At 38.9% G+C, this 25,256-nt stretch overlaps 1 protein-coding gene across 3 annotated transcripts in view; it reads right to left on the bottom strand.

Annotated features, from left to right (window-relative positions):
• pdlim5b (PDZ and LIM domain 5b) overlaps positions 1-25,256 on the bottom strand; it is a 45,375-nt gene that overhangs the window by 15,129 nt on the left and 4,990 nt on the right. For all 3 annotated transcript variants that reach the window (XM_054757422.1, XM_054757423.1, XM_054757424.1), the window contains exons 2-3: positions 20,627-20,726; positions 9,500-9,651 (exon numbers count right to left, since the gene is read on the bottom strand). In XM_054757422.1, coding sequence (XP_054613397.1) covers positions 9,500-9,651; positions 20,627-20,719 — 245 coding nt within the window. In that variant the 5' untranslated portion in view covers positions 20,720-20,726. The remainder of the gene's footprint in view (positions 1-9,499; positions 9,652-20,626; positions 20,727-25,256) is intronic.

Below are 25,256 nucleotides of genomic sequence, written 5' to 3'. Positions count from 1 at the left end.
GGCATTTAGAATTGTTCTATTCATGTGAAACTGCAATTATGAAATGTGTGTTGTCCTTTTTTGGCAACCGCTGATGACATAGACAGGCGACGCAACTTCCAGTTCCGGTTGCCATTGTGTTCGCTAGCTAATTATGATGCTAACAAGGAAGGATGTTTTCTGATTAGAAAATATGTATTATGAATACAGATGGACCCATGCAGTGTATTCATAACGCGACAAGATTATTATATATTTTATACTGTAAGACTATTGTATTATTTATTAATAACATGCCATACTGTAAGCCAACCAAAGAATGTACACAAACCATAATTGTGGCGTAAAACTAACCGAGGCGGACGCTAACCAAGGTTCCACTGTATAAGGTAACCTGTCTATCATAGACTTTTTTTTTTCTAGAGGCAAAAAAGTCTTATATTTGAGTCAGTATATGACTTGAGGGGCCATGACAGCTAAGAGAGCTTAAGTGGTCCTCATCAACCTTGACTTCCCGGCTAACCACCTCCATCACACACATGGACGAATAGATTTCCTGAAGGGAAGAAGGGGAAGGTTAAATGGAGGAATAAGCCTTAGGGATAAAGCTTTGTTTCCATCCTGTCTGTGTCTCATTGAGAGCCAAGAGAAACAGTCTGGCATGCATGGGACATTTGAGTGAATGATGGAGAGGCTACAGAGGCACACATCTAGCTGATAGTCAACTGATTCAAGGAAAAACTTCAGGTCCACGTTTCTGACTTCAAACAAATGTCACTGTCAATTAGTTTTGTAGTCCAGATTAAATGGTGTATTGTCTCCACGTTAAAACAATACCTTGATATGTTTATCACATCACATGTGTTCGCATTCTGATGTTTGGCAGAGCTTGTATTATCATGAAATCTTGCTCGACAAGATCCCACAACCTTCAATATCTGTTGCAAATGATAAATGTTAAAACGCTGCAGCAGGGGACTTGGAAAAAACAAAGACTTTCAGATTGCACTGCAGTATGAAAAACCTCAAACAAAGAAAAAATGGCTCCTGGAAACCAAAACGGCCAACTACATATGCGTCTTACATCATACACTACGTTTTTTGATGATTCTTGTGTGCCTTGTGATGATGAACACATATTTCATGTCAAGTTCATGTGCGACATCGGACACACTGGTGGTGAGGGCTAATATTTTGTATAGTATTTCTCAATATTTGTAGCGTTTTCAAACACATTAAGGCATTATTTAGTTGCATTATTTGGACATAAAACCTGAAATAGGAGGATGTAGAAATCAGTGGTTGTGAATGGAAAAAAACTCGCACAGCTTGTTTCTGGCACTCCAAGATCTAATGCAAAGAAAAATGGGTTTTATAGCATAAAAGAGAAAGAGAAAGATTTAAAACAGAACAAAAATGCCTGAGGACTTGATGCCTGGATACCTCAGCAATAAAACGCCATGTCTGCTTTTTTAGTGTACACGTGTCAAGCAGGAAATATGCACACTTGTATCGCATCAGATCTCACATGCTTGACAGTGATGGAGAGTTTCAGTGTCATTAATCACTAAGGGTGTAATGGTACACTATAATCACGATTCGGTACATCCCTCAGTTTTAAGGTCACTGTTCAGTTCATTTTGGGTACAGTCATGCAATACGAGTAAGTAAAACGTTTCAGCTTTTGAGTAAAAAGTTGAAATGCTTTGTAAAATGAAACATAAAAAACAACAAATATTAGAGTTGTCCGATAATATTGGCCACCGATAATTATTGGCCCAATATTGGCAGAAAACTGTGATATTGGTATAGTTTTTTTTATCTACATTTAAAGCCGATATAGAGATTTAGCACCAACACTGCTGAATCACGCAGTTAACACTTTGCCACTCATAAGCCTATGAGGAAGAAGTAACTACTTATTTAGCAAGCAGAGTAACAACAGAGCTCACAATGAACTTACCAGGTCCATAGAAATAGGGAGGGGGGGATATCAACCGATACCGGTTGATATTGGAATCGGAACTTGAGAGTTGGACATATCGGTTATCGGCAAAAAAGCCAATATCAGACATCCCGAATATATATATATATATATATATTCAACAGTAAAAATTTGCAGTCTAACTTTATTTATAGTAAATGAAACTTCCTTCTTGGCTGAGGTGCAGCATTAATAGTTCCAGCTTGTAGCCCCGTTCACCATCTCTATTGAATAAAGCCGGCACACTGCTTTCGTCTTATCCACTTGTCTTTGTCCTTTGTCCTTGTATTGTAGGCACATGACAAGGCTGTTACACATCCTGTCCATCTCTTAATGCGTACTCCTCTGTACCGTAACGAATGTACTGTACTGAAAAATCCCATTAGGAATCCATGTACCATTACACCACTATTAATCACTGTGTCATGTCATGGATCAAAATAAAATGCATGATCAGCTTTTCATTGCACTGCACAAACTCATGCAGGTTGACAAATCGGGCCGGTCAGGGAGCTGAGAGTATTTTTGGACAAGCTCCCGTCCGCTCATACTTGTCTTCCGACCACTACGCCACATGTGGCAAAGGCAGCCAGGAGTCAGTGGGGGCTCCAGGCACCATTACACTGTCATCTCCTACTCCCCCCTTCAGTCGTAACCATGGCCAAACCATCTCTCTGTCTCGCTGTATGAACCCTGTTTTATGCACATGCAACCCCACATGCACTGCATGCACTGATTAAAGTTCAAATAAGTAGCCTGTAGTCAAAAACACATCTGTATCATGTAGTGTAGCTGCAGTGCTGAACATTTATTAATAATAGCAGTTTTTATATGAATGCCAAGTGAGAATGGGACATTGTGGTGTAATATCAGAAGGCTGTGTGTTCGAATCACATCAGGATCATTGATTAACTTTGAAATTTCAGTGGTTTGGTGTTTATCAATTTCCCTAAAAAGACTATGACTGGCAATGATTCTCAAAGTTTTTACATCAGGATCATTGATTAACTTTGAAATTTCAGTGGTTTAGTGTTTATCAATTTCCCTAAAAATATGGCAATGATTCTCAAAGTTTTTACCACCTCAAAAATATTTTGCATCGCAAGTATCACCATTTTAGATGCTTCTGCTTACCACCACAGTTTAGCACTGAATGGCTTGTCCTCGCAGGTAATTGGCTTGGAAACATTAATATTTCAGTAAAAGAACATTTCCATTGAATTCAATTTAAGCATATAATTTATATCATATAATTTTATGTTAAAAAAAACCTCTGGTGTAACACTAGACGAATCCCACAAACCACAATTTGGGAATCAGTACTTAGTGACATACAATATGGAATTTGGTCAAAAAAAAAACGCGTTCATGTGTGACGTTATGCGATACGTCCAGCGAACATCAAAGGTTATTTTGTTTAGCTGTTTCTTTGGCTTTTAAGCGACACTTATTGTATAAGGATAAAAGTAGAACCACACGTCACTTGTCAGCGATAAAGAGTGTTGTAACTAGGGCTGTCAAAAATAGAAAAGCATTTAACGAATTACGTAAAAATGCATATGTATCATGGCAAGCCACGCCTCTCTGTTATAACAAGAGATGAGGGACATTCTGATGCTCTTTTATAACTTTATTCTGACCTGAGCACCTCAACAGCAGTGCAATAGATGCTGCTTGTCCTCAGTAAGGTCGCGGGGGTGTGCTGGAGCCTATCCCAGCTGACTTTCGGTGACAGACGTGGTACACCCTGGACTGGTCGCCAGTGTAATTCCAACGCCATATACAGGGTGTCCCGAAAAAATGTATACACTTGCTGCAACAGTCTGTCATCCCAAGTATTCGTGAAAACTTTGAAGATGAGGAGTTTGATTTTCAGCAAAATGGGCAACCCCACACCACCATCGCAATGCTAGATCCGTCCTTGATTAGACATTGCCAAACAGGTGGATTGGGCGAAGAGGTTTCAATGAATACCCTCCACGTTCACCAGATCTCACACCACTAGACTTTTCTTTATGGGAATACCTCAAAGACAAAGTCTACGCCATGAGATCTGCAACAGTCTCTGAATTGAGAGCAGCCGTTGAACGCGAATGCATGCAAATACCAAGGGAACTGTCTCGTGATGTGTGCGATTCCATTGCTTCGCGTGGTCAGCAGTGTCGAGACCAGGCGGTGACAAAAAAATAATATGATATTTCTAAATTTTATTATATTTTGAACATTGAACAAATTATAATAAGCACCTAGTTTAAAATTATTTCAAGTATATGTTTTTTTGGGACACCCTATAGGCATCTCCAGCTCACAAACACGTCTCTAGTGTTCCTTCGTCATCAGAATGACACTTCTCACTGTTGCTAGACAACAGCGAGATGCATTTGCGAACACTCTGAACATCACAACAAGGTCTCTATTATGTGTGTAATTGTTGCTTGAATAAACAGAAATACAAAGAAAAACAATAAGTGGATATTGTTATCACTCACTTTGTAACTCTTAATACAGAATTACAATTTGCTGCATTTCAGTATGCTCAGAAATGCCAGAAAATACACTCAAAACATGTGAATTCAACTTAAATGACGGGGTGTTTTTGAACGCAACACCGCATTGCTCAAAATAACACGGTTAAATGCAATTAAAATGGGTACACTTCAGACAGTTGAAAATGGTGATTAATCATGACTAATTAATTTGAAAATCGTGATTAATCTGATTAAAAATTGAAATCATTTGAGAGCCTGATCAAAACATAACGTGTTTTTACACTTTTGTGACAATTTGGAATACGACAGGAATAAGATGACTCTAACATCAAACAAAACATCGAGTTCAAAAGGTCATCACGTGATGTGATGTGAATCTACACCAGAAGCCAAGCGCGAACCATATATGTCACTTGTTGTCAAAGAGTGTTATGTTGCCTCCTAGATTGTGTTCAACTATCTTAGTTTATCTAAAAAATGAACATGTGGTTTTATTGCCATTCATGCTGCAGTGTGTTGCTCTGTATTATCTTTTAAAACCAGGTGCTGCCAAACGTTCAAACCTCTGGGGAGCGTGGTGTTTGATTACAGCGCGCCGCATAGTTCAATGACAATAAATAAACAGCAATTATCATTCTTTCCTTAGGCTACTTCCCACAGCTGCATTGTGTAACTAAAGTGTTGGCTGCTTTGGGACAAGCTTTCCATCACTGAAACAAAGCACGCCTCCATTGAAGTTCAGTGAAAACTTCAGGTCTTATCAACTCCAAGTATGAATCAAAGGATCAGACTTAGAGAAAAGTTGCTTCAGCCTTAACTTGACTATAAAAAGCTAATGAATCAGCACTTCTTGCTAATTCTATCCTCTGGGGTGCAGGCGTTTTCTTGGCTTTGTTTGTGGGAATCCAGAAAGTGTTTACATCAAGCAGAGGCAACTATTCTTCTCATAACAGTTCACAATAATCACCGAATTAACTTAACCCTTATGAGGTGCTTCAATATCATTAAAAACATATATCATGTGTCCTAATGACAAAAAATGTCAGCTTCCCAATATACAGCATATACAGTATTAATATATAACAACCAGTCTTTTAAAAAATACTTCTGTCTGAAATATACCTATCAAATATGAATTAATTTTTTTAAGGTCAGCATGTCCACAAAACATTTTAGCCACACTGATTTTCATGTATTGTGATTTTTTCTACAGTGTCAGATTACAAAAAAAGTCACACTTGAGGTCCTTAGGACAAAACACATCAGCTTCCCATAAACTGCTGTAAAACTATAATACATTACTATTTTTCTCCACTTTAAACAAGTCAATATTTTTAAACTACTTTAGCCTGAAATATGTAACAGTATGGTTACAGTTCAAATAATTTCCAGTACAGTAGGGGAACAAAATGCAAAACATACTGAGCTCTTGTGTTTAATAATTAAAAAAATGAAACATTACAAAATGCAATCTGCTGGCAGGTAATTCTCCAATAAATACAATTCTTTTATAGAAAACAGATACAGATATAGCATGCAGAAAAACTGAAGGCTAAGGGGGCCACTTTGATATGTGTCGTGCATTAAAGATGCTAAAACCAATCCAATGTGGGTCAATATACTACATTATAAGTTATACAAGCCTTGTGTTAGCGGTGACAAGCAAATTAGTGTAATATATAATAATATATCTCACTAATAACAAATTTTATTTTTAGAAAAAGCCGTGGGAATAAAAAAAAAAACTGTTGGCTGAAAATGGCCCTTGATGTGGGAATTATTATTTTATTTTTAGTAAATGGAAGTTCCTAATTGGCTGAAGTCCAGCATGAAAATTTCCAGCTTGGAGCCCCGTTCTTCTACTGAATAATGCCGACACACTGCTTTCGTCTTATCCACTTGTATTAGTCTGTTAACAAAGTATACAAAAACAGGTTACTTTAGTGACCGAAAAGGGACTCAGGCTCTGGAGTCTCCTTGGCATCATCATTCACCATGACTCCCACTAACCAAAGGCTGCTTTCGTCCGCTAAGCTCTCCACTGTGCTGAATGTCTCGCATTTTCATCTACTTTTAGTGACACCCTGGAAGTTTCATACTTCCTGTCCCTCATTGAAATTGCATTGTGTGGGAAATCAGTATGCATGTGCAGCTTTACCGAACCGAAGGCTCCGTAACAAAAAATCAGAATACAGTAATTGTCGTTTATCGCGATTAATTTTATTCATGACACGACCACAATAAATTAATTTCCGCAAAGTAGGATTCCTTATTTATAAGTCAAATGTTTTTGCAGTTAGAACATACAAAACCCGTTGACCTTCTACATATGATTTTTAATATTGTTAGAGCCCTCTAGACATGAACTAACACCCCTACAGTCACATTTATACTCATATTCCCAATAAAGTAGACATAACAGTAAATAAGCCATTTAAGACATAAAGAAGACTCGTGTTTGTGTGTGTTTTAATAAATGTCTTCCCGATGATTGGACAGGAAGTGACGTCGGGGATCCAGAGTTGAGTTTTAGCTAGAGTACGGCCACAACAGCACCCTGTGTTATTATTATGATTATGATGATGATGATTATTATTATTGTGCACGTTGTGGGATCATTCAAACCTGCAATAATTGTTGTCGGCAGCAATCAGTCTGGTGAATGTGTTACTAGTGACACCTAGTGGCCAGTGTAGACTACAGTTCATCAATGTATCTATAAATTGTATTTGTATTTTAGTTCATTTTGTCATTTTCTGCTTGAAAATGCTTAATTTAGGCTAAGAAAACAATTTGCTTTATATGCATATTTTTTGAGTAATAATAGGCCGTAGTCAACCACAAAACATTGGTGATTTAGGAATTAATTTTTTTAAACCTGTGACAAAGTGAGGGCACGATGTTCGAACCGCGAAGTGGCGAGGGACGAATGTACATGTACCGTTACACCCCTAAGATATATCAAATGCTAATTCTATTTTGGCGATTTTAACCATTTAAAGGTCAGTATGTTTATAGAACGCCACTTTTCAATACTGGCCAGGGTCTCTTAAGGGTTAAGTCAACACATGCTGTCCTTGTCTGAATTATAAAAGTGGACCGGATCCAGCTCTGACAAAACATCCTCAAAAAAAAAGTCATCTCTGCCAATAGGGGATAACAAAACTGTTTTTTCTTAAGGTTGACAGCCAGACAGGATAAGGAAAAGTGCTTCCAAATCCCCCTCACCTCCCCACTTCAATTCTTTGCTTTCACCTAGCAACAATGGAATAACATCAGCATCAATAGAGCAGAAACCTCTGCTATGACCAGACAATATATGGAAAGGCTTCCTACTTTGCAATACCTCCAATCATTCAATGATGTATGTGGTTTTCTATGTTACAAAATTGCATGCTACTGACATTTTGTGATTATACGGTTATGTTCTTAGCAACCATAATCATGCTAAGTTTCACAATTTTTATTTTTAGTAAAAGAGTTATTTTATTGTTATATCATGGGCCCTAAAAGTAGTGGTACACAGGAAAAGAGAGGGCTACATGATCTGTTTAGAAAAGGATGTAGATAAACACATCTAACACTGAAATATCTATCTTTGGGATCCAAGCAAATATAAGACAGAGTTGCAGACTGAGTGGGGGCTAAAAACTAGTCACATTCATCATGGTTTGGCACAAAAACATTATCACAACCTCAAGAGCCTTATCTGTGATCTTCAAGATCATAAATCACACTTGAGAGCATAAAAATAGCTTTTTCTTATTTATAGGAGATTTTTCAGATCATTTCAACAAGCATAAAACATTTTTACAGCAAACTAGGTACCCTCCTAAAACAACAGCCTTTTTTGCACACTTGGTGGAGTTCTGCCATTTCCACAGAGTCTCAAAACAATGTTTTGTTGCCCATAAAAGATTACATGCAGCTGTGGCACACACGGAGCTATTTTAAGCTAATTTTCCCACAATTAAGACCCAGAGACTGTTTTCTAGATTGAATGTGCTGATAGACCTCCGACTTTTTATGTCATCATGTGTGTCACTTTTATTTGGAACCTTTTTAATGCTTCTGGGCTCCTCCTTTGGTTGTAATTTAAAGTCATTGTGGTAAAACAAGGTATTTGTTACCTATAATGCACAGTGAGTAATGTTGTAATATAAATGTTGGAATTTCAGGTTTCTTCCTCTTCCAAATGGGCAAAGCAGAGGAACAGTTGATGCTTTCGATGAGACATAAACCAAAGCTGAAGCCTGATGACTTCAACAGATTGGGGCTATACTATACGTGAACCCAGCCAGTCTACAGAGCTTGTCTGCATGGTTAATTAAGAATGTTAAAAAGCAGATGTTCCACTGCAAATACACCAAAACAGACTCATTGCTAAAATAAACTTGGCCTGTCCTTAAAGGCGGAGCAGGAAGCCAAACCTGAACCAACTGTGTAAGTAAAACATCACTCTCCTGTCATTTTTTTATACCACTTACCCTGTTATCTTGTTGGAGCCTATCCCAGTGGACCTATTATACTGTAAATGCTCCAATTAACGCCTCTATTCAGCCGATCCCTTTGCAACTTCCTGATATGGTTTTTATTAACTCCACAAGGTAGCTGTAGCTGCAAGTATGTTGAGTGGTCTATCTGATCTACCTCTGCATGCGCTTTAAAATGTTGGCTGTTGATGTGAAACTCATGTGTGTTACACTGTTTATAATGAAGTCATGAGTTATCGATACTGGCTGAGCAGTTGCTATTTACTGCTAATACAACATTGGGTGTTGGATGGTGTTCTGTACTGTACTTGTTAATAAAAGGCCATGCTGTCAAAGAGAGGGTTAACGTTTTCCTTTCCTCTTTCTAATGCACTCCACATATTATTGATGTTTAAAAAATGAAGTTGTTATATATAATGACTTTTCACATTGAGGAGACAACAGCCTCTCTCTGATTATCGTCAGCCTCCAATTAACGGACGGCCTGGCTACAACTACAGCATTTACAATATTTAAATATTTTCAACATACCACACTGTTGCTGTGTTTCTTACCTCTGTAATGTTAGGCTGAGATTGCCGGAGCAGGATTTAATCTTGTTCTGGGCCTCGAGGTGGTTCATGCTGTCAGTGGAGATGCCATTTATGGACAGAATGATGTCTCCCACACTCATCTTGGCTTTGGCTGCTTTGCCTCCATCCGTCAGCTGCGACAACGCATGCAAAAATACAAATAAAACTGGTTAAATGCGCGTTAATTTGCATCAATGTAGGGTTCATTATTACAGTACATAATCGCAACTTGTGTTAAACATAGTAAGTAATACACCCTTCACAGTTCAGCACAACAGCACTTACAAACTAAATATACTGAGCACTAGTGTATAAATAAGGGCAATATTTACAAGTGGCACGCTAACTCCTTATAAGGTCATTTTAGCCAACCAGACAAGCAACCAAACAATCAATCAATCACTCATCACATCTCGTTAACGCACTTGAAACCTGTCCGGCCATGCTGGATGCCATTATGCAGCAACAGAACAGAACACTGCATACACATGATTTTACTTTGGCATTGTTCCATCATATCTTGGCGTCATCCCTCCCAAGTATGAAAGAGCGTGACGGGAAGAAACTAAGGTGTGTTGGGAGTCAAATGGTCGTAATTAGTGGTGAAGGTGTTGAGAAACAGGCGTGTATATCGGAGGGGCCGTGATGGAGGTATTCTTATAAAGAATGGAGCATAAGAGGTGTCACATCATGATCTAAATGTCTACACATCATTCAGCAGATACACACAAAAGATGACATTGTGACGCAGCGGGGTTATTCCAATTTCAGGAGTTCAAAAGATAACAATAACCCTAACCCATGGCTATTCAACTTAACTGTTCAAAAAGTTAAAGAGCAGGGAATTCTCCTGTCACTGAGTTATTCTTATGGTGTCTGTGTGAAGTGTGCATGTTCCCCCGTGGGTTTTCTCCGAGAACTCCGGTTTCCTCCCACATTCCAAAAACATGAATGTTAGGTTAATTGGCGACTCTAAATTGTCCATAGGTATGCGCCTGCGATTGGCTCGCGACAAGTCCAGGGTGTACCCCGCCTCTTGCCTGAAGTCAGCTGGTATAGGCTCCAGCATACCCCCACAACCCTAATGAGGATAAGCGGCATAGAAAACGGATGGATGAAATTTCACCCTCTTTGTCCTTTGTCCCATTAGTTAAGACAAAATTCACACCCTGTCTGTTGCATTCAGGTTAAGCAGCATAATGGTTTCCACTGGTGTGAAAATAAGAAGACAATGGGACAAAAAGAATGTGTCCATTGTGTTCAAATGGACAATTGTGGAAAGGAGCTGGAAGGAATGAGGAAGTGACTGAGGTGGAGGCCAAAGACTTGGAGGGACAGTGAGTCATGTCTTTGGAGTCACACTTCCTGGGATGACTTGGCACGTCACGGACTCTTAAAAGTGGACAAGTGCAGGTTACGCAAGCATAGCAGTGTCTCGGAAAAGCTGCTGTAGGTGCTACTTGTGAGGTGTTTGCTGAAGAGGCGATCACAATGCCTCAACTGACTCAGTGCCGGGCTTTTATGGTGTCTGTCTTGACTCACATACTCGCAATAAAAGGCCTCTTTTGCACCATAGTGCACAGTGTCAAATCACCTTGGCATCTTACTGAAGCCTGGCTCAGGAGAAGCTCACAGTCAAAGCTGCAGACATTGGGATTGCTGGATTGTTTGCTCACTCTCCCGGCATTAGCGTGTTTGTGGCTTGTAAAACTAATGGAGAGTGACAAAGAATGCGTGCCATGTAGGGACAATAATATGTACAACTATATATGGTAAACTGTTGCGAGACATGAAGGGGAGTAAACGTCTTCCTTGTGTTTTATACAAGGTTTCAATACCAAGTTTGTGGTGGACTTGCACTTTCTAAATGCCAGCCAGCGTCTCACGGGATGGCAAAACAAGCAAACTCTACTGTGATTCGGTTCAATTGAGCACAGTGTTTAAATGACAGCAAGAGGCATGCAGAAATGACAAATATGTAAAAAAATGGTGTTGTCCCACAACAAAAATAGAGTGAGAGCTAGGTGAACCGCACCAAAGTGCACTAAGTGTCAGTTGTTTTTTTTTACTAAGATGCCATGGTTAATTAAAAAAAAAACAGCTTGCTGTTAATGTTACTGTTTTTTGACCCAGCACTAAAGAGAGACCCTGCTGGTTATTTGCTTTTCCAGACCCACACTCAGCAGCTATAAAAGATTCAGCAGTTAATTGAACAGAGGCATTAATTGAAGCATTCACGGTAAGTGAAAGAATGAGTTTAGTTTTGTTTTTACATTTAGTAATAGTAGAGGTTAACTTATTTTTACACTTGTAGAGTTAATGTTAAGGTGTGAATGTTAAGAGTTAAGGTTTCATGATGGCTACAGTTTCAACACCGTATACTGGGGATGCTATGATTGATCAATTTCCCTAAAAAAACACATGATCGGTTTATGCCGATAAACACCTTTCAAAGCCGATCACAAAAAACGATCGTTGTCTGCTGTGTCACGTAGGGTGGCCAACAAAATGACGCGTATCGTATTGAGCTTGACATAGGCTACGCCAATCGATGCCAGCGTGTTTGATCACTCCCTTACCAAACCTATACCAGTTTGACTATGCTTACATCTTTCTTTACACGCTTTGCCTGTCTGTCACTGGCTGTACTTGACATTGGCAGCAGCTAGCTTGCAAGCTAGAGTTATCCGCCTAATAGAGATGAGGCGGACACTTGTCTAAAACGAGTATCCGTTACGGACAATGCATTTTTGCCGTGAACGAGTATGAAACAATTATAGCTTGTCATTATCCGTAATCGTGATGAAGGAAAATCCTCATTATGTATTCACTCTTCATGCTCTGTGATTGGCCAGTCACACACAGCGACCGCCCCTCCCTAGACAGAGTCCCTGCAGCCAGAGAGAGGAGTAAGCGGTGTATTTGACAAGACAGAGCTAAAAATAGCTTGTGTCGTGTTGGTCGCTGCCTCCACTGTGCACTGTTTTTTTTTTAGGTTTTCCTCAGCTCAGCTCGTATCTAAAGTTACTTGGTAAACTTGTTTTGTTATGTACGTGGTGCATTTGACAAGACAGAGCTGTAAACGGCTTGTGTTGCGTCGGTCACTGCCGTTTTGTTTTTTTTATGTCTGCTTGCTTCTACTTTGGCTGGTGATATAAAGTCAGTTGGAAAACATCGCTCGGAGTACTGAACGCGATGCTTTTGAGAAAACTACAGTGAACAAGGTTGACAGATTATTTCCCTGTTTGCCATCAGTGGATGTTTGCATGAATCACAAACTTCACACAATATAGCTGAATATTAAACAATAAATATAGCAACTTCTGCTCAATCCCTGTCAATTTCAGATTTAAAATAACGCACCGATTTAACTCACACCCATTTCCGTTTAAACCACGCCCACTTCCTGTTTATGCCCCGCCCACTCCAAGTACAGATACGGATACAGATCATTTAGATGGGTGAACAGATAAAGATACAGATACAGAAGATAGTGATGTACTCGCTCACCCCTACCGCCTAGCTTCTGGTCTTCGGACTCCAAATGTGACTATTGACCACAGTGACATTTTGTTTTTAAAACAAACAAGCAATGCCCACGGGAAAGCTACCAGTAGACATCACGTTCATGGGGTACGTACTAACTTTTTCAAGTGTCACTGAACAGCTTTCTTGTTGTCATTATACTAATGATGCCTTGTCCTCAAAACACTATTTGTGTGTGGTTGATTAATGAACATAAACACATAGTATGTCCAGCCTTATGATGGTGATATTATTGTATTCGTATTTAGGGTTGTGTCAAATTAGTACAAAAATCATCTGACACAAAAAGGCAAAAAAAGACAATCCGTCCAAACATTTATTTTTTTTTATAATTACCTATTTGCCAAGGGCCCTTCTACTTAGAATTGTCTAACGGCGCACCCGGTCAACACCAATCATAATAAACCCATTGAAAAATGAACGGTTAATCCATGTGATCTGAATCTGGTATGGGCTCATCTCACTCATGGATGATCAGGATTGGAATTGGCAGCATAAAACCCTGATCGGAGCATCCCTACCATATACTTTAATGGGCTATTTCTATTTCCCTTATTTCCTATGGGAACAACAGTTTCCAAATATGTACCAGCTTCCCAGAGCATACTTACAAGTTGCAAAAAGCAGGCATAAAGGCTTTGTGTTACTTTTGTGTCCTAAGAGTTGAAGAGTCTCACTCAAACTGTTCTTATAACAGTAACGTAATAGCTGAGAGCCTCCACACTGCTGATTTTACTGCAGTGTAATGACAAGTTGTTCCATACTTCAGCAGGAACGTAAAAGTCTTCTCTACAAGTATATGCCTGATTTATCCAAGGGCCTGCTTTAAACCCTGTTGTGAGGCACAGTAGATATGATTAAATGAATACTACAAAAAGAGCTTTGATGTATTGAGTGTGTCTAAGCATGCAAAGAAGATGGCCTTGCTCAAGATGTGCAATAAAAAGAGCAAACAAACCAGTACAGTTAAACAGTCTTCTATTATGTGTCTTAAATCTAACTTTACAAAGCCATAATCAAATACAGCCATAGAATAACAATATTTAATCCCTCTGTTTGCAGTGTCTACATAGAAAGGAAAATATAGGCTTACAGACAATAAATTCACTGAGATCGTGTTTTTTTAACAGCTAGATTTACAACTCAAGGTACATCTCTAGATAAAGTCTCTGCCAAGACGCAATCCTTCACAGTGCAAGCGAGAGCTGTATTTTCAACCCATGTTGCACAGGGACAATTTGACACAACAGACTGGAAAAGGAGTCCAATGAAAGTACTTCTTTGAACTCATCGGACATGGATTAATCCAATGGATTATTTGGAATGCAGCTAATCTTCCCTGCCGTGTAACTTCCTGCCTCCTGCCAGTAACAAGTGCGGCGTTAAGGAAGGATGGGCTGTGGCCATCTCCCACATGACAAGTCCTGTAACAGGAAGTGTTTCGCGATAAAACCTCAGCTGCGTCAAGTCATCTAAGATGGATGACCTTATATGGAAGAGGCCCTGAGACTGACATGATGTCATGACTTATCGTCAGAGTCTGAGCAGGCTGACTCACTGCAGTTGCATCAGAGCTCCTGCAATCTTCTGTGTATTTTGAAACAAAGATTCATGATTCAATGTTTTGAACTAAATATTTTTTCCACAAGATTTATTAATAAAATGGTCACAAAAGTTATAATACACATTTATTTATGTTTTGGTTTAACTTATTTGTTTTTTAACTATATTTTTTTTCATTTATAATTTTTTTACTTATTTATTTAACTATACTTTCTTATTTAGACTTATTTATTTTGATTTTTTTAACACTTCTTTTTTCCTTATTTTCTTTCTTTCCCACAACCAATTAACTGCGATAAACAAGGGACGGCTGTGTAGCTCATATTATATAACCTATTACTCAAAATAAGCACATTTGTCCCATATAGAAAGTGCCTGCTAAGAAAATAAATGTTGCACATAAAAAAAAGTACAAACAAGTATTTCTGACCTTCATTTCAGACATTTAATCTCTTTTTTTTTCGCAGTGAATGCACTCTGAAAAATTTGGTGTATACTGCTCTGCATAAACACAGGGAACTAAAAACCCATATATTTGTTTGAAAATGCCATATTCTTTGGTGGTTAAGGAGTTTGGGCAGATCATCTCCATAGCATTCTAACCAAAAAACATGTGCACTAAATACAGTGCATTACTTTCCAGACAACATTCCCACGGGAACAGGTTGCTGTGTCTCCTGCACGCCTTCAACCTGCAAAGATTACATTTATCTTGCAAAATGTCACATCCTATCTGCACAGACTGCTGAGTACATTAATGAAGAGGCAGAGAACAGCAATCCAGAGGGCGCCAAATACTTTATAGCATTCAAACATCCCAATTAAGAGCTCAAGAACGGAGGTTGTCATGGTTTGACGGCAGCCTCTTATTACTTCAAATGAGGCCCCTTGGAAAAGCCGCCGTGCCTAACCAACCTTAACAGGAGCGCTTAGTCAAATTGCCATGACAACACAAACAAAACAACACAAAAGCAGCACGACCCTGCGCTCAACACTGAATGCTCTGTAGTCAGGTCAGAAGCAACCCAGAGCTGCTCAGGCAGAGTCTGCATGAAAACACTTTACAAGTGCAAGACTGGACTGTTTGGAATACTGTTTCCCATGATGTTCCTCTTTGAGCTTCCTTGACGGAGCCCAGACTGCAATTAAAGGCAAAAATAGTTAATTGAATTTATCTTGTGGCAGGTTAAACCTCTTGTTATGTTAGCTAGTGAGCTATTATAGTCGGTGTCCTCTCGCTACAACCTTGCGTTGACAGACTGACAACTGTAGTTAGTCACCCTGAGACAATTAAGAGCGCTATTTATTCAAGATTCAAGATTCAAGATTCAAGAGTTTTATTGTCATATGCACAGTAAATAGACTCCAGAGTTGCAAATTAAGCTTGCCTTCAGCCTGTAAATTACCCTACATAAAATTGAGCAAAGACGTTAAACATCTGTAGCAGCTGCTTGTATTTCAAGTGTCTCACCCTGGCTTCCACCCCGCAAACAACCACATCAATAGCAAAGCCATGTCACAACCCCCCAGGCCACATTCAAGTTTAGCTTCTTTTACTTGGCCGCTGATTGGAAGAACATGTTACTTTGAATTTGCTTTTCATCCATCCTAATCATGCAATCCCAGTCGGAAATGAAGAATTGATGCACACTTTTGCGTAAACCTATTGTCTAGGGACAGTACTAGAGTATATAGTTAGGGACAATACCATTGACTGTAGGCATGACAGTTATCTTGCTACTAACTGGTGTTGCCAGCTATTTAGACAAGAATGGCTGTGTTGAGTCATCATTAAGTGGATCGTAAATCTATATTGCTATACACGCTGTACACCAACTACAACAAAGTAAAACCAAGTTTACTTGAGAACTAGTCACTTGAGAAGATATACTATAATAAAAAAGCTTACTGAAATGTGAGAAGTGTACTCACTTTGGTAAGATACTGTACACCCTGCTATTGCACAGATTGAAAGCAGATGCCTTCAACATAACTTTGCACACCAAGCAGATCATACTGGGAAACCACAAAATACGCACTAGTAGAAATTACATAAGAAAGTATTATTAATAGGTAGTAAAAAAAAAATAATAATTGTAATAAAAAAATGTATAAAAACGAAGAACTGTGAATTAATAGATAGATTTGGCAAGTTTATTTAAAATTCCACTCTCCATGTAAACCACATTAACAGATTTCAAGACAACTATGCAGTTTGGCAGTGTTGCAAAAGTACAGGCTATTTATTTCAATGCTTTCCTCCAGTTTTTTACAGCTTGAGCCAAGGGTTAAAGGTTGTTGTCATACCCAATTTTGTTCAGTTTCAAGAGCTTCACAAGCTCTAAATGCCTATAATTCCCCATGACCGTACCGGTCTATTCATTTCATTGTGCAGGAAACGCACCAGTAGCAAGAGTTATATTATTCTTTATGTGTATTTGTGTTCACTTAAAACAGCTGCGCAAAGAAAACATAAGCACTGAATCATCATATACCACTTTAAAAACAAGCTAACATACACAAAGGACACAAGGAGGGGGTTAACGGAAAATACAGTGGAACATCTGTGATTGAACACAATCCATTGCAATCCATTGTAACCTTTGGATTATTTTTCCAAAATTAAATGCAGGCACTATTTCTATTATTGAAATGTGAAAACTCATTATATGTAGTATATATAACAACATATTTTTTTTTACTTTAAGAATGATTTGGAGTGCATGATAAAATGGAAAGCAAAACATATGTCTCGTTGACCACATGGTCATTGATTGTAAGTATATCACAGTATCGCAGTATAACATAAAAAGAAACAGTGGTTTAATATCAGTAAGGAGCAAAGTGCTCAGACAGGATGAATACAAAATATGAGCTCATTGTAAACAACAGTATGGCAGATGCACACAGAGGACTAATTTATTGTAGAGGTAATAAAAAAATATATATCAGGAGGTTGCCTACAGCCACAGCTGTGAATGTCAATGTCTTGTGACCCGGAACTAATTAGAGACAGTTATTTGCTTTTCTAGACCACACGCCTGGCGTTAGAGGTGTTAATTGGAGCCTTGACAGTATAATATACCCCACCATAATGACGTGCATATGTCATCCATCCAATACCAAAGTTAAGAGTCATATTCACAAACTGAATGCACATATGTTTATCGTCAATGCTTTCTTTGTGTTTGGAAACCACGATGATGTCCTGTCAAGCTGTGACACAGTATCACATATGTTGTGTGCTATGTTTTCCGACTACCTCAAGGCCAACTATACAGCCTCTTGGTACCCGCCTGTGGTTGTTTTATACAAAATGTATTGCACATAATCAAGCGTGGTGGATGACATCATCACTCGGAGCTAACCCAGGCAAAGAAGCTGAAATCACCACACAACATCACTGTATAGAGCAACTGTAGTCTATTTTGCATCGTGGGTGTTTCGTGAAGCATGAAATAATCGTGCGGTCCACGCTGCAATTTTTTACTCACTCATCAGGCGGTGGAAGTAAATAAAGGTTCAAAATATCAATGGCAGATGTTTCCATGTGTCAGTTACATACAATAGGCCTCCCTTTCTGGGCAGAGGGGTCACTATTCTGACACTATGACTTTTCCTTTTGAATGATATTAGGCAATAGATAAACAAAGAAAGAGGCTTTTAAGTGTTATACTGTACCTGCAACTCAAATCATTCTCATCAATGTCAAATGTAACCTATGGATTTTTCTCAAAGTATTGGTGATGTATTGGAAGGTAAAGGGTTCAGTGGGTGTCTCGCTTCATGAATAATGGTATTGTGGCGATCATAACTCCACTTTATCACACACCTCATACGTAGAAAAGATCCGTGTTGACTATTTAGCGACATGGTAGCTGTATCGAGCAAGTAGGGGTGCACATTCAAAGTAAAAAACGGGACGTGTCTCTTGGGACATGCATTTATTCCGTTATGAAATACAAGCAATCAATAAAGATGAAGTGTCCGCTGCGGTGGATCTCCAACTCCGTACAGCCGTGCAATGCAGGTTTGAAAGCTGTGAAAGTCTGCAACCCAACCGACTTTTTTTTTTACTGACTAAGTTATATAACCACTACAATATTACAGTAAAGTAATAGTAAAGCTATTTGAAGCGTATATAAAGTTAGACCTGGTTACAAGAAAAAGTAAATGGCTACTACGCTCACTTGGCAACTCATGTTATTTTTAAGCCACCATTGGTAAAGCATGACATGGCCAATCCCTGTAAATATCACAGCCAGCAGTCAAGTTCTTGACAACTCATAACAGTTTTATGAGTCTTTAGTACATGTCATGTGTATATATACAGTGTCTCACAAAAGTGAGTACAGCCCTCACGTTTGAACAAGTGAAGCAAGATAACTGTCTTGCCTGCATGGTGGTGGTGGTAGCAACATGGTCTGGAGCTGCACGAGTGCTGCGGGCACTGGGTCGCTGTGGCTCATTGTGGTAAAACGTGAATTCCAGCTTGTACTGTGACATAGTGAAGCATAGCATGACCTCTACCATTGGGAAAGTGGGCCACGTGGAAGTTTTGCATCTTGAAAAGGAGCCCAAACACACGTCCAAGATGACAAGTGCCTTGCTGAGGAAGCAAGGGGAGCCAAATCTATCCTGCTATACAATCTGTACACTAACTACTCTAATGTACAGGGTTTCCGCTACGTGTCATTAATCATGGCACAGCGCACAACAAAATAAAAGCCTCCACACCTTAAAAATGTTTTGGTTTTTTTCACTTGAAAACAATGTTAAGTAATATATTGTATGAATGGATATATATGCTATATAGACACATACAGTATATACTGTAGCTTATTATTTACGCACATATTGACCACAATAAAAAAATAAAACATGCCGGAATCGCCTCTCTACACTGTTGGCACTTGCGTAGTGCGACCACTTTCACAATGTTCTCAATGGTGTGGTTATTGAAAAAAGTTAAATAAATAAATTAATTAATAAATAAGTCAGAAAAATGTTTATTTGTCATCATAAAAAACAATTGCAAACGCAGCAGCAGCACGTCACAGCGGCAGCTCTCCGCCCTCCCATGCAGCCCACCACCACAGCTTCAAAAAATCCAAGGAGAAACCCTGAAGTATTTCCTTGTTTCGTATAGTACTGTCTTTTGAGAATATATAATAAAACAGATGCTGAAATGTGAGGGATTTTGTGAGATAGACGTATTTGTTTTTCTACACTAACATTATGAAAGCTTCTACTAAGATATGCATGCCATGGTGACAACAGCATGTCTGACATTCCATGTTTGTAATGGTGACAGGACATAAATAGACCAAGCTGATATGCAGCCCTTTTCAAATGATGTCTGTAACTTTGTCCCAACACAGATGTTTAACAACAATACAGCTACATGTTGTAATCAATCCTAGCAACAAATAAACAGTCACCAACCACAGGGCCGTGACACAGAGATTACAACTTCATAACAGGAAGCAGTAAAAATAAATAACACTGCTCATTCCGCACCATTACAGCTCCTTTAATTCATAGAATTAGAGTGCACTCACAGAAGGACCATTAAGAGTGTAGCTGTGTATAGGCAGCCCTTCTCTCCCAATGCTATTGCTCTAAAATCATGAGGCTTTATGCTACGAATAGTTATTACAGAGCCACTGCTGCTTTCTAAAGTTTCCATCATATGGCAAAATTCAGGACAGCTTTTAGTGCTTTCCAGTGGAGACCGATACTTCTAGACTACTCTGTGTAACGTTGGGCCCAGCGCCGGAGTGATATACCTCATTTGAACGGCCGAAACAAAAGACGTTTTCAAGTGCACAGAAGCTATAGTTAGATAACAGCCTATAGGTGGAAGGTTTAGGTCAGCAACCATACTTGTTTGTCTAAAATGAGCACACAGGACATGACGAGCGGCTGAGAAGTTATAGCAAGGATGGGCAGCATGCCAAGGTCGTGGCTGTCATGGCGGAAGTGTATTCTCTCACTCACCCGTGAAATAGTGAGGGGAAGACCAAAGTCCTTTCCTCCTTGTAGCCTGAAGCCCCATGGAGCTGCACCAGCCAGGGTGACGCTGTAGCTCATGATTCACCTAGAGACACAAGAATATATTACATTAGTAAATATGCATTGACTGGTAGTAGTAGTGATTTGAAAAAACAAGGACATAAATATAGTGTGGCACCCACAGAGGCTAAAAAAATATCAGCAGATAGTGCTACATTCCTCCCTCCTAACTTAGCTGAGAGTGCAAGAAGGAACAGTGGTTATGTCTACCTGTGCACGCGCTTTACAATGTTGCTACTTAGCTATTGGTATGAAACTCATGCATGTTACACTTGCCATACTGTTGTTTCCAATAAAATCATCAGCAGTGTTAATGCTGGCTGAGTACCACCACTACAACATTGGTTCTGTTGGTGCTGTGTTGCACAATATTGTTGTTAATAAATGACCATATGATCAAAGAGAGCTACGCTTCACTCCAAATCATTGTTAACATTAAAAAAATTAAGCTGTTATATAATGACTTTATAATGAACTCTTAGCTTTTAAGGTAAATAAATGCCACAGCTATAATTAAAGCGTTTACAGTTTTAGGCATCATCATTTTTAGTGCTAACCAGTAGGGGGCAGTGTAGGAAAGTAACTTCCTTATCATGAGTTGTCGTATTAAAAGCATAGTTTCTTAATCATGATTTGATGAAAATACAGTGTTCCCTCGTTTATCGTGGGGGATAGGTTCCCAAAATAGCCCGCAATAAGTGAAATCTGCGAAGTAGCCAACTATATTTTTGTACAATTATTATGGTAAATGATCTTTTACTTGTATAGCAACTGTATAACAATGATTATATATGTTTTAAGGCTGTAAAACCCCTCACCACACACTTTTTACACTTTTCTCAGACAGGCATTAATATGTTATCACATTTCTCTCTTGTTCAAACACTCTCAAAGTTCTAATTTTGTTTGAAATTTGGGTTGGACACAAGGATTGTGGCGGCAAGGATCCTGGCGCCGTTAGGCTGTAGCGTTTTTGTATCCTCGTAAAAACATATTCCTCCTCCTAATCCTCCATAAATCAAAGATTCATTTACAGTATTCCAGGCGCCCTACAGCCGCAGAACTTCTGCCTTCATTCAGCAAGTATGATTGCTAGCAGCTATCAATCATACAACAGGAAACAGGCAGTCCTGCACGAAGGAGATTGATTGACAGTGGTCTACAGCCAATCACAATGCAGAACACAATGTGCGGGTTTTCCCTTAGCCAATCAGGACTGTTGTGGGTCTATATTTACTGAGATGAACTGGACAGTCTGGACATGTATTCAACTCTCACATGCGTATACAACACCCTCTACTGGTAGCAGTAGTAAATACAATAATAGACAACATGCAACAGAGCACCGTTAGATCACTGTAATACAACACAAGGACGCAGAACACAATGCACATTCATATGCTGCAAAAATTGCACTTTTAAAAAAATCAGCAAAAGAGCGAATATGCAAACGGTGAACCGCGATGTAGCGAGGGAACACTGTATCCCCAAAATCTGCCTCTAATAACATAAACTCACCCAAAAAAAAACAAAGAGTTGAAAAGTCTTAAGTATTTAAGCACTGTAAATCCTTTGTTTACAGAAGGATTATCACAGTAGATGTTCACTGAACCACATATACCGCTTTCAGATGTATAGAAAAAACAACTGTGAGAAATGTATATATTGTACTTATGAAAACAAATACAAATGCAATCAAATAATCATTTATAACTCAGGAAAGGATTTTGAAAATTAAGAGCATGGGTAAGCAATTTTAGCAATAGTAGACTTTTTTTTGTCCTACTAGAGCAGATAGTCTTGTTGATCTAAATGCCCTTGCATGCTATACGATACACAACAGTTGACTTAACTTAAAGGAATTTAGGTTGAAGGAATATCCATGTGGCTCCGCAGACCTAAATCTTAGTTCTCAAGCTTACAAATGATGGCTAAGAAAGTGAATTGTAGATTTCAGACAAACGCTGTGCATGCAAGACATGCTAGGGCTCGGTCAACTCAATCAACTGCCAACTTCATGTTTCACAGGATAGAAAAGTCGCATCTTATACAAAAAGATTATGTAGTGATTCTACACATGTGCATGCAAATGAAAGGGACAGTTCCAAATGTGAGACACATGTGGAGTGCTCAGTGCAATATTTCATGCGCTATTAAGTTTCGCCGGTTTAAGCCCTGCTCGCCATGCTTTCCCCCCTTGAAAACTGCGAGCAGCAAGACACGGTTAATCGCTGTCACGTTCTGCGCTTTTCTCGCTGAAGATTTAACAAAGAAATTGCTTTGTCATATTCTCTTGCTTTTATTGTGTCAGCGTGAGAACTTTAGGAAAGTGAGATGCACGGCATGAATCTGCCACAGAGCACAATTCCAGACAAACCACTGCTCAGGTGGAACTATATGACCTTTGACCTGCCTAACAGAAAGGGTGGAAGCCGACATGAAAACATGACATCAAAGGCTGAGTCATTAGCGTTAATAGCACACACAGCACAGTGCAATTACATGGAAAGGGGGATGCTAGGGTATGCTTTCACCTTGTTTGATGGATTTTTTAAAAAAGAAAACTAACAACCGGATAGAGCAGAATAACAAACAGGATTATAGTGGTGCTAAACAAACTGACTTTGATGGATTTCAAGGGTTCATTGTTAGGGGACTTCCAGGTGATGACAGAAGTTTCAATGTTAGCATTCACGTCTGGCTTTTAGGAAAGAGAGACTTATCTTTGGCCAAGCAAACCTTGGCTCCAAAAACTGGGGAATGCGACTTAATAAACGAATGTTTCAATATCTGCTGTGAAAGGAAGCTCACAAAAATATCATGTTACTCCAACAGCATATGGAAGAACAGAATCATATCATATCATTTATGCTGACTTTAACTGATTTATCATTAATAAGTTGTTGCTTAATCATATTCTGCATTTATGATTACATTATACATGCCCCCAAAAAGAAAATCATATTCTGCAGATTACAAGCAGCAAGTAAACTAGTTATGTTACGTTGGTGGGTCTATTTTTATCTGTTACGTTACCATACCACCTATTCACATTACGTTAACAGATGCCTATTTAGCCTGTTGTTCTCCATGTTATTGTTATCACTATAACTTGCCTTTCAAGATGAAACGTCTCTTCTTGGTCTCTGATTTTCTAAAATAAATTTCCTCCCCAAAAAACGACTTAGTGCAACTTATATACAGTATATATTTTTTCTTCTTCATTGTGCATTTTTGGCTGGTGCGACTTCTACTCCAGAGCGACTTATAGTCCGGAAAATACGGTATGTCCTAGGCCAGGGGTCGGCAACCTTTAGACAAGCATCAAAAGAGCCATTTTGCCTCCTCTTCCAGTAAAGAAAACTTTTAAAAGTTGTAATCCTTTTAAAAATGTATCTGTTACAAAAACAGAAGTGCAAAGTGCATGTGTAGGCCTACTTTGAAATAATTTAAACACTGAACTATGTAGGCTTTTTTGAGTCGTTCCCGTATTTGTGTAAAATCAAAGGAAAACGTAAGCAACTTTAACATAAAAAAGCCCATCAGAGTTTGCATATCTGCATATCAGTGGGTCTGCTCAATGTCGTTTATATCACTCGACTCATCACAGGCAATTCAATATGTTTGCACTGAAATAATGTCATCAATGTGCCTTTTGGTGATGTTTGTTCTATTGGTCCTGTTCTTGACTGTCTTTGTAGGGAGGGGCATTTCTTTCATTTTCTGAATAATGAATAATAATAATAATAATTTATCACCACATATCAAGCACACGGGTGGGTAAACCAGCATCATTGGCAGTAAAGGCAAAGGAATATGTCTATTGAGAATTAAACTCTCTATTTTCTTGTGATATTTTTATTTTTAGGGACGTATTCATGGTTATGGATACCTTACCACAGGGGTTGCACACTCTCAAGACTCTTTTTTGTGTTTCATGGACTGAACACACTGGCCGCCCTCCCTCTTCCCTCGCTCATCCAATTGCAGTCAGAACGCAGTGAAGAGGCATTCACGGACCAGCGGTGAGTCGCATATTTCATACTCTTTACAAAAACGCAAATTTCCTCCACTTCGGTGTTTAAAAAAAAAAATCACAGAGCTCGGCGTGGGAGCTGCAACAAGGAGGCTGAAGAAGCACATGCGGGTCCGGAGCCACGGCTTGCCGACCAATGTCCTCGGCAAGCAAACTTAAATAAGCTTTATGTTGTAAAATAAAACATTTATCAAAATTTCAAAAACATATTCAAACAGATATAGAATTTAGAACCAATTTCACAAGGTCACCATCTCGGACACGACACACAGCAGGTCGGTAGTCCAACTCCTAACAAACACGCTGCAGCAAGGCAGCACGTCCATGATTCTCTCTAAACCATTCAACTTTGTTTTTACACATCTCATTACAATTTCAGATCATTTGAGCGAGAATTGGCTATGCTACTAGACTACAAAATGATGTCAACATTTTTCGTAACGTGTGATTAAACATTCTCTATTCTCTATGGTAACATTTAAACATGGGAGATGCGCAATCACTCAGTAATTCCCTAGA

The sequence above is a fragment of the Dunckerocampus dactyliophorus genome, chromosome 17 (genome assembly GCF_027744805.1).
Source record: "Dunckerocampus dactyliophorus isolate RoL2022-P2 chromosome 17, RoL_Ddac_1.1, whole genome shotgun sequence".
Classification (NCBI taxonomy): domain Eukaryota; kingdom Metazoa; phylum Chordata; class Actinopteri; order Syngnathiformes; family Syngnathidae; genus Dunckerocampus; species Dunckerocampus dactyliophorus.
Note: the sequence above shows the minus strand (reverse complement) of the source record. Positions and strands in the feature narration are given on the sequence as shown.